The sequence below is a fragment of the Notamacropus eugenii genome, chromosome 1 (assembly GCF_028372415.1).
Source record: "Notamacropus eugenii isolate mMacEug1 chromosome 1, mMacEug1.pri_v2, whole genome shotgun sequence".
In the NCBI taxonomy this organism is placed as follows: domain Eukaryota; kingdom Metazoa; phylum Chordata; class Mammalia; order Diprotodontia; family Macropodidae; genus Notamacropus; species Notamacropus eugenii.
Window position 1 is genome coordinate 399,120,244 of NC_092872.1, and position 16,597 is coordinate 399,136,840.

The following is a 16,597-nucleotide window of genomic DNA, read 5'->3' on the forward strand; positions in this document are numbered from 1 at the left end:
AAGATAGAACAAGCCGTACTGAGGAGTAGCCAGATAAACAGGAGGCAAATCAGGAGAGAATAGTGTCTTGAAAACTCAGAGAGAAGAGAATATTTAGAATGGGACAGTGATTGACCATGTCATATGCTTCAGAGAGGTGAAGGATGAAATATGAGGAAAAGTCATTAGATTTAGCAGTTAAGAGATCATTAGTAACTTTGAAGAGAACCGTTTCAGTCAAACAATGAGACCGGAAGCCAAATTACAGAGAGTTTAGAAGACAGTGAGAGGAGAGAAAAGATAAGCACAGAGTATGTGATAGGGTGGAGTATTGAAGAAAGAAAATTTTGCCTTAGGCTGGCCCCACCTATAACAAGCCTGTCATCTTCTCACCCTGAGATGAATTTAACCTTTTTTCCAGTTCCAGCTACTGGGCTTCTTCTCGCTTCCTGGTCATTCTCTTATCCAATCATGCACAAACTTCATGCCTAGCAGTCCCCAATAGGGAGAATACTAGAAAGGTCTTGATTATCTCCTTCCTTCTCTGTACCTGGAAATAGAAAATTAGAACTTATAATTGCCCTTTTTATTCATACAAACAGATTCCTATTGGTCTCCCCATGATGTTCCATTTAGCAAGCTAATAGTTGAGCTAAGTGGCAAAGTGGATAAAGCACACAGCCTGGAATCAAGAACACTTGAGTTTAGATGTAGCCTTAGATACTTACTATGGTTAAAACCCTGTACAAGAGTCACCTCTGTCTGCCTCAGTTTCTTTGCCTGTTAAATGGGGACAATTATAGGTGGTGCAGTGTATAGAGTGCCTGACCTGGAGTCAGGAACACTCATCTTCCTGAGTTCAAATCTGGCCTCACACTTACCAGCTCCATGACCCTGGGCAAGTTACTTAACCCTGTTTGCTTCAGTTTCCTCATCTGTAGAATGGGCTGGAGAAAGAAATGGCAAAGCACTTCAGTATCTCTGTCAAGAAATCCCTAAATGAGATCACAAAGAGTCAAGCATAACTGAAATACTGAACCTAGGGTTTTTGTGCAGAGAAAATCACATAATGTTTGGAAAGCTAGTATTGTTACATCATCGCCCTCATAGACAAATGAAGACACAGGTATGTTTCATACAGCAACCAAGATGGAGTGTCCATTTTTCTCCATTACATATCTCCTTCCTCAGTGAATGCATATTTAGTAAAAGAGAAAATGAAGTTTTTGTCATGTTGCAATGTTAAAACAAAAAATAATAATATGTGCTGGGCTCTGTGGGAAGCAGTTCAAAAACAAATACATTGAGATCAAGTGGACAAAGTGGAAAGAATATAAACTAGGTGTCAAGAGACTTTGGGTTCTAATCGTGGGTTAGCCATTGACTAGATGCTTGACCAAGGACAAATTACCCAGCCTCTCTGGGCCTCATCTGTAAAATGAGGCTTGAATGGGGTGAATCTGAAAGAGCCCTTCTAGCTCTTGCATCCTACAATTCTAATTAAAACTCTATAAGAAGTTTCTTATTAAGGACTCTTGATGAAAAATGCTATCCACCTCCAGAGAGAAAACTGATGCACTCTGAGTACAGATTGGAGAATTTTTTTCCACTTTTCTTTATTTTTCTTCCTTTTCTCCCATGGCTAATATGGAAATGTTTGCATAATTTTATATGTATAATGGGTATCATCTTTCTTACCTTCTCAACTAGTGAGGGAGATGTCGAGGTAGGGAGAGAATTTGGAACTAAAAAGAAAAGGAAAAAAATTATAAGAGAAAAAAGTTTCTTTTTAATCAGTCTTTGTAGAGATCAAATATAGAAAATTAGCCCTTAAATTGCTAAGTAAATGAGAGAACGATTTGGAGATTTGTTATGAAAGTATTCATTCCACTTTTGTCACGCAGGGCCACCATCGCAGGGCAAAATGCCTAATTGTGTCATATCAAGAGTTGATGTTATATGGGCATTACATCTCAGGAAAGATCATTTTACTCATGTTATAATGAGGGTTTGTTGTATTTCCACACATTTTATAAACTAAAAGCCTTATAGTTTATGTAGTCTGTAATTCAGGTAGCTACCTTTTGAAGAAAACTTAAGGGTGTCTTGACCATAGAGAAATAATCATGACTTGAATGCTATATTAAAAACCCTGAAATTACCTTTATCAAGTAAATTGTCCCACATTCAACATAAAGGCTTCATTCTGTCATTTATCTAATTGCAGGTGAAAGCACCTCAATAATATCTCTTTATAGGAATGGGCAAATTATACTCTACAAAAGGTTAACCTTCCCCAATCTCATCTTGCCTTGTCCCCGCCCTAGTAACTCTCTTAAACTGAGAACTTGACCAGAGGATCTTAGGATTTAGAGCTGAAAGGGACGTGAGAGGTCACCCATTTCTACCCCCTTCTTTTTATAGATGAGAAAAAGAGGCCCTGAGAAGTTGTGACATGACCAAGGTCATTAGGATGTCAGAGAACAAAGCCAGGATTCAGACCTCATCTTCGCATTCCAAATACTATGCTTTGCACTCCCCCACGCCATCCTGATGTAGGCTTTGTTGAGGGCAACTACCATACTTCTTGGTTTTTCATTCTCTGTTAAATGGTCTTGCCCCAGGTGAGAAAACTAATTTCTTTAGCACTTAGGTTTTCCACCAGAATTAAATTTAAAACGTTTCAGGTTTGCCCTGTGAAATCCACTTTGCCAAAAACCATGTAAGACAAAGATCAAGCTGAAGTCCCTGATAAAGAATTTGCATTTTAGTGTTAAGAATCCTCCAGCTAACTATGTCAAAAATTAAAAATTTAAAAGGACACTGTCAACCTCCCAATGTGCCTAATTTTGGCTCTGCTGAACAAATGGCAAAATTGAGAAGGGAATTATTTTCAGGATTTGTTTAATATCCTTATTTCTTTAACTCATTGCTTACTACTGAACAATATCATATCTATATCAAGCACATGTGCAGCATAGAGTTTATACGTAAACTTTGAAATGTCGTGAGCCAGAATATAAATTGAAAAGTGGGAAGTTTTTATTTCATCCCTGTTTCAGGGAGATAATGATAATGGCTCCGTGGATCAAGCACCTGATCTAGATCATCTTCTGAGTTCAAATTCTGGCCTCAGACAATTAATGTCTGTGTGATCCTGGGCACATCAATTAACTCTGCCTCAGTTTCCTTATCTGTATAGTGATCTAGAGAAGGAAATGGCAAACCACTCCAGTATCTTTGCCAAGGAAATCCCAAATGGAGTCCCAAAGAGTCAGACACAACGGAACAACAACAAAACATAATGACTCATTCCTATAATAACACTTTCAGGCTTTTGAAGGGTTTTCTTGTTCATTATGCAGTTTGATTATCACAAAATTCTATGATTTAGGGCAAGAGTTAATACCCCCATTTTACAGATGAAGACACTGAAGTCTAGAGAGGCCAGCTGACTTGCCCACTGTTACCTGGGTAGTAAGTAGAAGAATCAGGATTATAACCCGGATCCTCTGACATCTAGTCCAGTTTTCTTCATATTACGATGTGTTGCCTCTGTTACAGTTTAAACTCAATTTAATCAACTTGAAGTCTAAAAGGAAATGTATTATCTCTTATCTTATAATTGTGGGTGGGGTCCCTTTAGCGGAAATTCACCAGCATGAATATTGCCAATTTGTAATTTTATTATTTCATCAACCTTTTCTTGTTATGTTTTATGCAATAATCAGTTGCTAATAGCCACACCGGTAGTACTTTTCTTTACCAAAAAAAAATAACATTAATAATCAAATAGCTCACATTAATATAGTCCTCCATGGTTTACAAATCACTTTAGAAATATCATCTCATTTTGTTCTTCACAACAACCCTGAGAGGCAGCTAGATGGCACAGTGGATAGCATGCTGAACTTGGAGTCAGTAAGACCTGGGTTTGAATCCTACCACAGACACTGACTCACTGTGTTAACCCTGGGGGAGTCACCTAACCTCTTTCCATCTCCGTTTTGTTATTCAGAAAATGGCAATGATAATAATACTCACCTCTCAAGGTTGTTGTGAGGACTGCTGTTCAGACTCACCATGACTTTGTGGACCATGCTGTTCACGGAGTTTTCTTGGCAAAGATACTGGAGTGATTTGCCATTTCCTTCTCCAGTTTTAGACTGGAGTTGAGTGACTTGCCTGGGTTCACACAGCTAGGAAGTATCTGAGGCTAGATTTGAACTCAGGTCTTCATGATTCTAGGTCCAGTGCTCTAGCCATTGAGCCACCACTTGCCTGTGTGGTGAGGATAAAATATATCCATAAAGCACATTACAAGCCATCCAGCACCACATAAATGCTTACCTATCTATTATTCTTAGGTAGGTTTTATTATTATTTCCATTTTTACAGATAAGAGAAAATGAGGCATGGAAAAGGTAAGTGACTTGACCAGGGTCATACCACTAGTAAATGTCTGGGGCCAGATTTAAAATAAGACCATTGAACAAAGCTATCCGATATAGTGGTTGAAACTGATTCGTATACCATATAACATCTTTTCCTGTAATCCAACATCTCTCAAAAGAGAAAAAGCAGTTTCCAACATCAATTTTCTAGAATAAATATTGTTCATTGCATTGGAGGAGAAGAATCCAGTTTTTTTATGCCTTCATATGCATTGATTTTGTTGCCATGTATATCATTGTACTGTTTTTATTTCCCTCTGAATTCTTCATATTCATCATTCTTTATAATATATTCCTTCCATTGCATTTATAAACCTTATTTGTCCATCCTTAATCACCGAACATATACTTTCTTTCCAGATTTCTACTTTAAAAAGTGCTGCTATGAACATTTTGGTATAAACTAGACCTTTTACTCACCTTCTTAAGGCCCAATCTAGAGGACTGCTGGGTCAAAAGGGTATTAAATTTAACAACTATTTTTACATATTCATAATTTGTTACACAGAACATTGAAATAATTCATAACTGATGTATTAGTATGTTCATCTTGGGGTCCTAGAACTCATAACTATCTAGTATTGATTATTTATACCTTTTGTTATCTTTACCCAATAGAATGAGTATGTGATAACTGAGAGTTCCTATAATTTACATTCCTTATATTATTATTAATAATTTGGATTAGAAGTGTTGCTGGTTTTGTTCCTTCCAATTATTCATCTCCTTCAAATACTTCTTTATTGGAAAATGACTTTTGGTTCTATAGATTTAAGCCAATTCCCTATAGATTTTGAATGTCAGACATGTGCTGGTGCATAGATTTTTCCCCCAATCCATAGTTTCTCATATTTCAGTGGTATTGACTTTGTACAAAAGCTTTAAAAATTTATAATTAAGGTTGTCAGGGGTTTTTTTGTAATTTCATATCTTATCTGGTTATGAATTCTTTCATATGTCCTAGCTTCAAAGTTACAAACTTTATTTTGCCTCTAATTTTTTTTTATGGTATAACTTTATATTTTTAAATCACTTATCCAACTGGAGCTTATTTTGGTATATGGTGTAAATTACTATTATAAACCTATTTTCTGCTGGACTCTGATTTCTATCCTTACTTGCAATCTTCAAAGAAGGAATCCTTCTTCTAGTAGATGATGTTCTTGGGTTTATAAAAGACAGAGCTGCTATATATTTGTGTATAGATGCAAGCATATGCATAAATATATATAATTTGCTTCCAGATCTTGCTTATATGTTCTGTTCCACTAGTGCATTATTTTTAATTTTTTTAACTAGTTCCAAAAAGTTCTAATGACTACTGCTTTTAATATAATTTTATTCCTGGATCTAATAATGGAAGCTCTGTTCATTCTAATTTTTTCATCATTTTTCTTGAAATATTACTTCACATGAATTTTATTATTGTTTATATGAGTATGACTGCTTGGTAACTTGATTGCTGTATGCAAAGTGATTTATGGGGGTAGCAACCTTTTTATTTTATTGGCAGAGCCCAATGAATATCAAACGTTATTCCAATTATTTAGGTCTTACCTTATTTTATAGGATAATAAGATCTTAGATTTAAAGTCAAAAGGACCCTTAGAATCTATTAAGTCTAACACTCTCATTTAAAGATGAGGAAATTGAGGTAGAGGGATGTTAAATGATTTGACAGTGTCACACAATTGATAAATATCAGATACAGTATTTGAATCCAGGTCTTCTGATCGCAAACCCAATGCCCATTTATAGATATATTTATACAATTATGTTTCGGTAAATTAACTGACATCTTATTATTTTGTAATTATTTTCATGGAATTTCTCTATCATGTCCTCTTAATTTTTATTAGTAACATACAAAAATGCCGCCAATGATGTGGATTTATTTTTGTCTGCTCTTAAAAAAAACATACTTTGCCCAAGGAAAGAGTAAAGAGATAGCTTTCACTCTTTCCCTACAATCTGGGATTACTTTTGTCTCACAGAAATTTATTTCTTTGTAGCATACACAGCCATTGGCTCCAACACCCTAATAATCTGTGATTTGTGAGGTAGACAAGGTAACAGAACAAAAAGAAGAACTCAGTTAGGAACCGGGAGACTTGGATACGTGACCTGCTGCTGCTCACTAGCCATGTATACTTGGGAAAGTAATTTCTTCTTCCTGGTCTTCAGTCACTTGATCTGTAAAGTGAGAGATTTAGATTGGATGATCTCTAAGCTTCCTTCCAGCTCTAAAGTTAGAGTGTTTTATTGTGATGCAAAAAAAGCTATCACCACAGGGATATTGTGGCAGCAAGTACAAGAAGGAATCTTGTCTAAACGTGTGCAGTACTGTATATCACCTAGATGTTACCCTGTTTTGGGAGTTGTGTTTGTATATCATTACACTATTGTGATGAACCATGACATACGAGAACCAGCAGCAAGATGTTTATCCTTCCCCCAACTGTGTCAACTCCCCTGAGGCATTTCCCCACAGATTTTTTCAGACTTGTTATATAAGCCATGAGCTAGCACATCAGTCTCTTCTGGGAGTTTTCTGTGGTGGTATGAAATATATACAAGACTGCCTTTTATACAATGAGACAGACTCACATCATCTCTGTAGCTGAATGAAACTTTTTTGCCTTAGAAACTGGGTAGAAGGATATGGTAGACACATGATAATTGCCACATACCTGATAAAATACCTCTCTCTTCCAGAAGGCCATTTTTTAACATGAGATTTTCTATCTTTGTACCTGTTCACATTACCCATCAATGTAACTCATTTAGAATGTTCAGAATATCTGCCTTCCTAGGATTCAAGTAGCAAAATGATAGTCATTTGTAGTCAGTCCTTCCTTTAACGGTTGGTGCATGCTGTTTTGTTTGTTTCATTTTGGTTTGCTTTTTTTTTTAAGGTTAAATATTGTTTAGGTTGTCAACATGAAGCAAGCTCAAGAAAAATAAATGCTCAGGGTTTGGGTTGTTGGGGTAATTTTGTTTTGTCTTGTTTTGGTGTCGCAAAAGCCCTTAAAATCCCCATCCATGAATGTTGGTGAATAAAACCTACTGATATTATCATTCTCTAAGGGGATCTTGGTCACATGGATCCTTTCTTATATAAAGAAAAAAGCTTTTATTTTTGTTTCTTTCACAGGAAAAAATAATAGTGAGGATGGAATATTCTGAGGTTGGAAATGATACCCTGTGAAGCTAAGAGCTCCATTGCTGTGTTTATCTGCATGTGGAGGGTGCTCTGCACAGTGGACAATGGGCTGGCCATCCCTAATCATCAACCATATTCCTTTCTAGGATTCAGGTTCAAGGAAACACAAGTGACTGAGAATGTGACCTTTGTTCATTCTGGCAGTATTAGAAACTAGGTGCCCTCCCCGCTACCTCCACAGGCTTTGTAGCTCTTTACACACCCGATGTGGCATGCACCTACAAAAATATTTCTCACTTTCTAAATTTCACTCCACTCAGCAGGGCTGGGAGGCTAACGAAGGTTGCCATGGTGTATCGAAATGCGGCATTATGAGTGAGTCCACTTTTTCCAAACACAGAAATTGATTGATCTTATACCATTTCCCACTCCCCACCTAATATTGAAGCTGTCATGAGAATGGATTAATGCTGGACTCCATGGTGCTACTGCTTCTTGTCAAACCCCTAAAGCTTTTTCTCAAATCCCAAACATACTATAGCCAACATTAACCCCCTTACTCTTGTGACAGGTATGCTAAAGGGACAAGTGGCACTGCCTTTGTAAGGGTCCCAGAAAGAGAACAAATGACAAAACTCCTGCCAATGGAACATCTCAGTGATTGGAGGGATAATACAGAAAAAGTCTGTAGTGTTTATAAATCAGGGATGTTCTTTAGGGGTCTTAGAGGCAAGGCTACACCTCATCTTCCCCCTGCTTCAGTATAATAACTGGGCTGTGTAAGCTTTGCATGCATTTCCAAAGTAGCCAGAGTGAGGGTAGACAGAAAAGAGTAAGTTTTCAGCATATCCATGGAGATAGGTACACAAATCCCATTAATCGTAATGGGATTTGTGGGCACATCTTCCATAGGGTGCTTTGAAAATTCATTCCATTCCAGTTTATTGCAATACAGTTCAAGAGAGGAAGAAAAATCACGTCACTGAGGCAGTTTGAAAGGGAATTTTTAAAAACTCCTTTATAAAATGTTTTTTTAATCTATTTCTCTTGTCATATTTGGACCTTTGTATTCCTTCTTCTTAGACATATGGGTACTGGTAAATCTCTAAGAAGCAATAACAATTAATGCATTCTAAAGGTCTCTTTTTTTTTAAAGGGGAAACACAACACCTATTATGTTCCCCTAAATAGTAATAAACAAACTACCAAGGGAAAAAGTCTGATAAGTATGTTAAATGTACCTGGCATTGCTTCAAATTCGTTTCTAAACGCAAATTTGTTCTTTACTAAGGTGATTCCTCTAAGCTAAAGAGCTTGCCAGTAAAGGACATTTACTGGGGACTGATGACTAGTTAAAGAGGGATAAGGAAAAGGAGGTATCTGTTAGTTGATAAACTATAACATGTAATAAGTAATTATTTAGCTTAACTGCTTTGTTAATTCTCTATTAAATGGCGGTAGATTTAAGAATCGCACATGACAAATCTATAGTACGTACTAAGAAACAATGGAAAGTGTAGTAAGCAAGATAACTTCAGGTTGTTGATTTTTCAAATATGAATCCTTTGTGATCACCACAAGTCTCAGGGCTGGTTACCCATATATATCTGTCCAGGCTCAACCTTCTCTCCTTGTTTTGCATATGCAAGAGTAGCGAACTGTATGTACTTCTCTTCCTGGGGCCATGCAAAGCGCATGTCAGATTTGGGCTTTGGCACAAGTTAAATTCCACTCTGGGGATAACAGCATTATTGACTGAAGTTGGCAGAGGAGGGCCAAGCCACACAGTTTTGATCCTAATCCTCTTCCATGTTGCTATTGCCTGAATGGGATTTTCCACAGTCTGCTCTAGAACCTTTATGACCCCGACCACATATTGAGCTCTGTGGACTGACATCGTTCTCTCCCTCTTTCCCCCTCCATCCTCCCCTCCTACTTACTGGGCTGCATGTAGTCTTCCATTTTCAAAGAAAAGTTAGATCTCTTCCTCCAGTCATGTATTGACAAGCCTGATCTTTCAAGATACCCTCTGCTCTTAGGTGCCGTCTCTACAAACACAAAGGAGCCTTGGCCTCCATGCTCACATTCTCTGACAGGGGATGAACAATTCTCTCAGAAGAGTTTCTGACATATTGATTGGCTTCTTGTCAGGTTGATCCTCTGTCAGCCAATGAGCACAGATAGTTTTAAGTGGCACCCAGCAGTGCTCCCATGAACCCTACTTTCTATTTCAGACAATCCCCATCTCTAGCTGATAATTTGCTAGGACATGTAGGCTCCCAGCCCTTATGATTTGGGAGGAGATTCCCCATTTAACTATAACTGATATAACTCTATTTTCTTCTTGGTTTGGAGTTTGTTAGTGTCTATTTCAGAGTCTGCCTAGCATGATAACACAGTGGATCCTATAAGAAAATATTACCCTGACTCCAGTTCTTTTCTCTTATGGAGTTCCTCTGCTCCTCTGGCTGAAATCCTGGGTCTGTGTGTGGTCTGTCTGCCTGGCTACAGGGCTTTTTCAAGGTGCCATAAAAGTACTATACAATTACTTGAAGAGCAGGTTGAGCATTTGGCCACTTATTGTGTTTCAAATGGCCAATTTCCGAAGCTACTGCCTGGAATTACACAAGCTTCTATCCCATGGTCCTTTCTCCATCCTGTCCTTATTGACCTGAAGGGCCCTGCTTTTCCAACCCTGGGTCCCTATAGGGCAGTCTGTCAAGTCATGATAAATTGTACATTTTGGTTTTAGGTGGGAGTAAGTAACCATTAGAGAGGAGGTCTCCTAAACTTATTTCATTTGTGACCCGAAGATAGTCTGAACTTGGACCTTCATAGATGAGCTTTTAAAACATTAAGACTTGAGACATCCTAACTCCCCAAAAGGTATTTGTCTTCTCTGAAATAAGTTCAGTGAGACTAATTTTCACCTTCAATTATGAAGTGATCAAGAATAAACATTTATAACAAGACTTATAGTCATAATACTTGTACATAGTGATAAATAATGCTTTTTTCATTCATTAATTCATTTATTCACTCATGCATACATGCATTGAGTTCATACTTCCTGCCTTCCCTGCCAGTAGCAACTAAAGGCATGGTAATGCTGTGACTCAAGTAAGATGTATTTGCTGACATTTGAATAGGTGTATGATTTCATGCTGATGGGAGTCCCAAAGGGATGTTGATCTATAAGCTACCCTGAGATCCCTCTCCTATGAAAGGAAGCTCTTTGGCTCCCATAATATATCAGGCCAGAATTTCCATAGAGACATGTCTGGGTGAGAATCACTATGCCTCACACCTCATGAGTTAGGACTATCTTGTTTCCAATTCTTTGAACTATAAGCAAGAGGGTGACAAGTATGGGATGGGGCAGAGATAGACCTTGAACATTAAAACCACCTGAAAAAGGATTCTGGAGCAATTATCCAAGCCCCCTCCCCACACTTTTATGTTATTGCCCTTGTCATTTTAACCCATTCTCTTTCCATTCTGCCTTCAGACCTGACATCTAGTCCTAACCAGAACTATCCCCATTATTCAGGGAAGAAAACTGAGAAACCTAGTAATGGAATGATTTTGGCTATCAGGTACATATCCATTCAGTGGCGTAATGAGAACTTGGAGTCTGAGAGTCAGAAGTAGGTCTTTATCTGCAGACCACTTTCACATCTCAGTCCTGAGGATAATTCTCTCCATTTCCACAAACTCCCTGTGGCTGGCTTTTCTTTCACGAACAAGAGAAGGAATGGAAGATCAAGGAAAAAGTACAAACAAGCCTTCTTCTGACATTAAACACACATACATACATACACATACACACAAAGGTCCATACCCCAAAATAATTCTCCCTTATTTACTTAGCATCCAATTCAACAACGGAAATATGCCCAAACTTGAGTTTCCTTTTGGTTGGATTGCTTTCACAGGGAGGATAGATCTTATGCTTGGCTGATTGGACTCTTTCCCTTCTTTCCTTCTCCCTCATTTTCTTGTTTTTCTTAACACTTCTGAGAGCTGTCTGAGAAGTTGCCAGCATGCTCTGAACCCAACCCTTCTCACCTCAGCTACTGTTCTTTTGTTTCCAGTAGACTTTTTTTTTTTTGCAAAGGAATTTTGCAAGAGAACCCAGGACAACTGGAGGAAAGGGTCTGGGAGTAGTGGAAAATGCAACATCTCAAGCCAAGAAAAACTCCATGGTTCATAAATGCTTTCATTAGTTTAGTCATGAAAGATTGAAGAATTGGCTTGCTTCCCTCCCCTTCCCCAAAGTCAGCATGTCTTTAAAATGACAAGGTAAAATTCTGTAATGGGGAAGGTTCTCCACCCATCACCCTTTCTTTTTTAAAATTCAGATATTGTATTTTATGTTTTAATTACACATAAAAACAATTTTAGCATTAATTTTTAAAAATTTTTGAGTTCCAAATTCTTTCCTTCCCTCTCTTTCCTTCTTTTTCCTTGAGAAGGCAAGCAATTTGATATATGGATTGTACAAGTGCAGTCATGCAAAACATATTTCTATATTAGCCATGTTTTGAAAGAAAACACAGACCCCCCCCCCAAAAAAAAAGACAAAATAAAGAAAGTAAAAAAGAAGGATGCTTCAATCTACATTCACACTCCATCATTTCTTTCCATGGAGGTCGACAGTATTTTTCATCTTAAGTACTTCAGAATTGTCTCCTACTCCTCCCCCTTCCTCTCCCCACCCCCACTTTCACTAGTGCACTCAGATTAAGACAAATTCTGATTAAAGTACAATGACTTACCTAGAAGAAGACTCGTGTTCAAATCTTACCACAAATGCTATCTGTATAACCCTGGGCAAATCATTTGACCTCCTTCAGCCCAGTTTCCTCACTAATAAAAAAACAGCATCTTTCTCACAAGGTTATTGTGAGGATCGAATGACATAATTTCTGGAAAGGATTTTGCAATACTTAATTTTGCTCAGTCATTTTCAATTGTATCTGACTCTTTATGACCCCATTTGGGGTTTTCTTGGCAAAGATACTGGAGTAGTGTGTCATTACCTTCTCCAGCTCATTTTACAGATGAGGAAACTGAGGAAAACAGGGTTAAGCAACTTGACCAGGGTTGCACAGCTAGTAAGTATCTGAGGCCAGATTTGAACTCAGGAAGATGAATCTTCTGGCTCCAGGCTCTTGATCTATCTAGTTCAATGCCTAGCTACCCCTTGCAATACTTAATACACTGTACAATTCAGGCGGGAGAATTTATTAAGCACTGTGCTAAGTGCTGAAGACGCAAAGAAATGCAAAAGAAAACCCAAAACCCACAATTCCTGCCCTTGAGAAATTCACATTCTCACATGGGGAAGACAATGTATGAATAATTAGGTGCATCGATGTTAGCAATGTTAGTAATAATATTGCTATTGATAGGGCATTAGAAGATTGGCATCCTTCCACTTGCGACATGGATCCCCCCAACCTCCTTCTGTAGATATGAAAAATCAAGGCTATTGAACTAGAGCTTTCACTGTACCTGGCACACCTGTGTCGAACTCAGGACAGAGAGAAATGTTCCCCGAAACAACTGCCTTGCATCCCTTGTGGGTTAAGCAGATGGCTCCGGGTAAAACCTGATAACACAGTAATATCATTTTTAAAAAATCATTTAAAAATAGCTAATTCCTTGCCTACCTTCACCTGGTAATTACAAATCAGAAGCTATCGTTATCTCGAAGCAGCCACTCTTAGTTTTCATTTCCTGACCTCTGTGCTGTGAAAATATGTCATTATCTGAAGCAGTAGAATTTTGGTCGCTTCAAGTAAGTGACCTACATATAACATATAAACTGCATGAGAAAATTAGGCGTTACCTTGACAGAAAATGTACTGTAAATGTCACTTATTCTTATTAGTATTTATCATTTTTAACACTTGGGCCCAGCACTTCAGAGTAACGTATAGAAAAACTACGAGGCCCTGAGATGGGAAAGTGTCTGAGGTAAAAGACAGGTATTTAACCATAAAAAATCAGCTGGTTTAAATCCCTCCACATAACTCTCAAGCTATATTGTTTGAAGATAGATTTTTAACCTTAATAGAATGCAGTATGACTTAACATGGTAGTAGGCATGCAGAATTAATTGCTATGTGAGCAGTTTCCTAAGCATTGTTAATTTCATTTCCTGTGGTTGTTTCTCCCAGTCCCTGCATCGAAATCAGAACTTGTGTCTGTCCACAGACTTTTCTCCAGGACAGAGCTGGGAACATAACAACAGTGTTAACCTGTGTCCAGATAAAATGTAATTCAGTTTTAGCGTGGCTATTGTCTGATAGAAAATATTCGGCAGAATTGTAAAATCCCTTTAAAAAGGGAAGGAGGGAGTTGGATCAGGAACCGGTTAGCCCAGGAATTTGAGAGAAAAGGGTTTTGGGGGGGCCGAGGGCAGGCAGGAGGGGTATTACCTTCAACCCTGTCAAAAGGATAAGTTTAACAAAAGCAACAAACTAACAATCACTTCAGATGGATATGTTCTTGCTAAAATAATTGGAGAGTTCCCACAGAGTAACCAGGAGGATCAAGTGGGCGCCTGTGTCAGTCTAGAAGGTTAATACACACAGAGTGAAGAAAAGCCAGTGCTCTCAAGGCTGACTCGTTTCCTTAGCAAAGGAGAGCCGGTGAGACAGTTCTGTTCTCTGGCTTTATTCTTTAGTCAAGTAAGAAAAAGTGTGTGTGTCTGTGTGTGTGTATGTGCATGCACACATATATGCTGCAGAGATACTAGTTTCAAGAAGGTTGAAGGTACTTGGCACTTTGAAAAGAACAGAAATATTGAAAGAAAAGGCTTATTCACAGTCTGGGGAAAGGTGGTACATTTATTAAAAAGTGAAAAGGGAAAGGAAATAAAGGAGGGGAGGGGACAATGGTAGACATTTAAAATATCAACAGTGGAAGTAAGCAGGAAGATAGGGTTTGAAATGGGCTGATGAAACCACTGTTGCAACTGTTGTTTTAGACACAGCCTTCGCCTTCCTGTCTTTTCCCCCCACTGAGGGTGTGAAAGTATTGACATTTCCACTGTGGGACAATGAAGCTTTCAGAGCTGATGTCAAAGAAGTGGGGCCCTCTGTAGAGATCTGGCACTGCACAAACTGATCAGGGCTCTTTGCCCTAAGTTTGGGAGACAAACTTACAAATTAATTTTAAGATAATGGCATACCTTTTTTTTTTTTTTTTTTGCACTGTATTCCCCAAGGGAACAATCAGTAGCTCAGGAGTAGCCTGCCCTATGAAACATCCTTGATCTTCCTTCTCTGGAATTGTTTAGGAAATCGTGGACTCCTTGTCTTTCTTCTCCCAGGTGTCTCTTTTAGGACTTTCAGTTTTGAGACGGCAAGTGGTCGTGTCCTAAGATGTGGAACAGCTAAAAGAAGCTGCACTCTGCCCGTCTCTGTGGCAAGCTGTTTTGGATGTCTCATCCATAAAATGGATTTACCTGAAAAAGGCTACTGGCACTCCCCTCGTGACATTTCTAGTTCTGAATTATATATTTATTTTTCATTACTTTGTCTCTCCTGCAGCAATGCATCTGCTCGGACTCAATTGGCAACTTCAGCCGGCAGATGGACACACCTTTAACAATGGGATAAGGACCGGATTACCAGGAAACGATGATGTGGTAACATTGCCATCTGGAGGCAAAGGTGAGGTTACAGCTGCTGCTTGCCCTCTTAAGGTCACAGGAATTCAGAGCTCTTGCCAGCCATTCAGTTTTTTAATCCAAATTTTGGAAGGTATGCAAAAAACTGCATTTTATGGTCTTTTGTAAGTGCCCACATTAAATGCTGTTTGCTGTTCTGTTGGTTTGCTATGTTTGGCTGCATTCATTCCGTGCTGGCTCTTTGCCCACATACAGCCGCGTGCACACCTCCGCTATCTGCATTGATTGGCACAGCCCTTCAGCTACTTGAAGGAATCCAAAGGACGAAGCAGCAGCAGCAACAGCAACAGCAGCAGAGGCCTGAGCAGCAGCAGCAGCAGCTAGAGTGGTAGCAGGGAAAGGACCCTTATCAGAGCAGAGAGCAGCAGACGCTTGTATGTTGTGGTGGTAGAGACCTCTCCCACTAGGAGAGATGCGGCATCCCTGGGGACAAGGCAAAGCCTGGCTCGGCACGAAAGAGGAAAAGTAGCGGCTGTTCAGTCTTCAGAGAAAATAGCAAGGAGTTTTGACAACTAGCTAACAAAGCTTCCCTTCTTATAGCAGCAAGGGGACAAAAGAAACGTTCATTGAAGCAATCAGGCACCGTATTCTTCTAGAGAGAAAATAGGTGCTAACAAGGTGCTAAAAGGGGAAAGGAAAAGCAAAAAGAGAAGGGGGGTGCTAGTCAAGAGGGAAGATTGTAAGGAAAAGAGACATGAAATAATTAAAAGAAAACAACAGAAAATGCCACATTTAACCAGCTGGTACATTGCACATTTAATTCAGGATCAAAATAATAAATATGCAATGTTGCTGTTAGGAGTTTCTCTAGCTACAAAATTTATACTCTGCCCCTTGGCATAAACAAATAATACTAATAATAACTACTTATGTAATAAGTATGACATGAGGCAGCAGTAAATAGAGAACTGGCCTTAGAGTTCATGAGACCAAAGGTTTAAATGCTACCTCGGGCACATTCTGGCTATGTGACCCTGGACATGTCACCTACTCTCCAGATGTCCCAGGCAGCTCTCTAAGATTATAAATTTTGGAAGAGCTTCTGATCTGCAAGTGCAAGGAACTTTCCTTCCTGGGAGCTCCCCATACTTACAGAATCTCAGATTTAGACAAAATACATATGTGTATTGTGCATATGTGTATATGTACACACATACGTATATGCACACATGTGTATACATATATACATGTATATGTGCACACACAAAAGAGTCGTTGTGGCTTCACTGAGAACAAGTGTATCAAACCTACCATATTTTCTTTTTTGACATAAATACTAGATAAGTAGACCAAAAGAAT

General features: G+C 38.6%; 1 protein-coding gene across 10 annotated transcripts in view; it reads left to right on the top strand.

Moving 5' to 3' along the window:
- Positions 1-16,597, top strand: part of LOC140518610 (teneurin-2) — a 678,931-nt gene that overhangs the window by 480,689 nt on the left and 181,645 nt on the right. For 8 of the 10 annotated variants that reach the window (XM_072630913.1, XM_072630906.1, XM_072630907.1 and 5 more), the window contains one exon: positions 15,159-15,281. The exons of the other annotated variants lie outside the window; for them this stretch is intronic. In XM_072630913.1, coding sequence (XP_072487014.1) covers positions 15,159-15,281 — 123 coding nt within the window. The remainder of the gene's footprint in view (positions 1-15,158; positions 15,282-16,597) is intronic. 10 annotated transcript variants of the gene reach the window in all.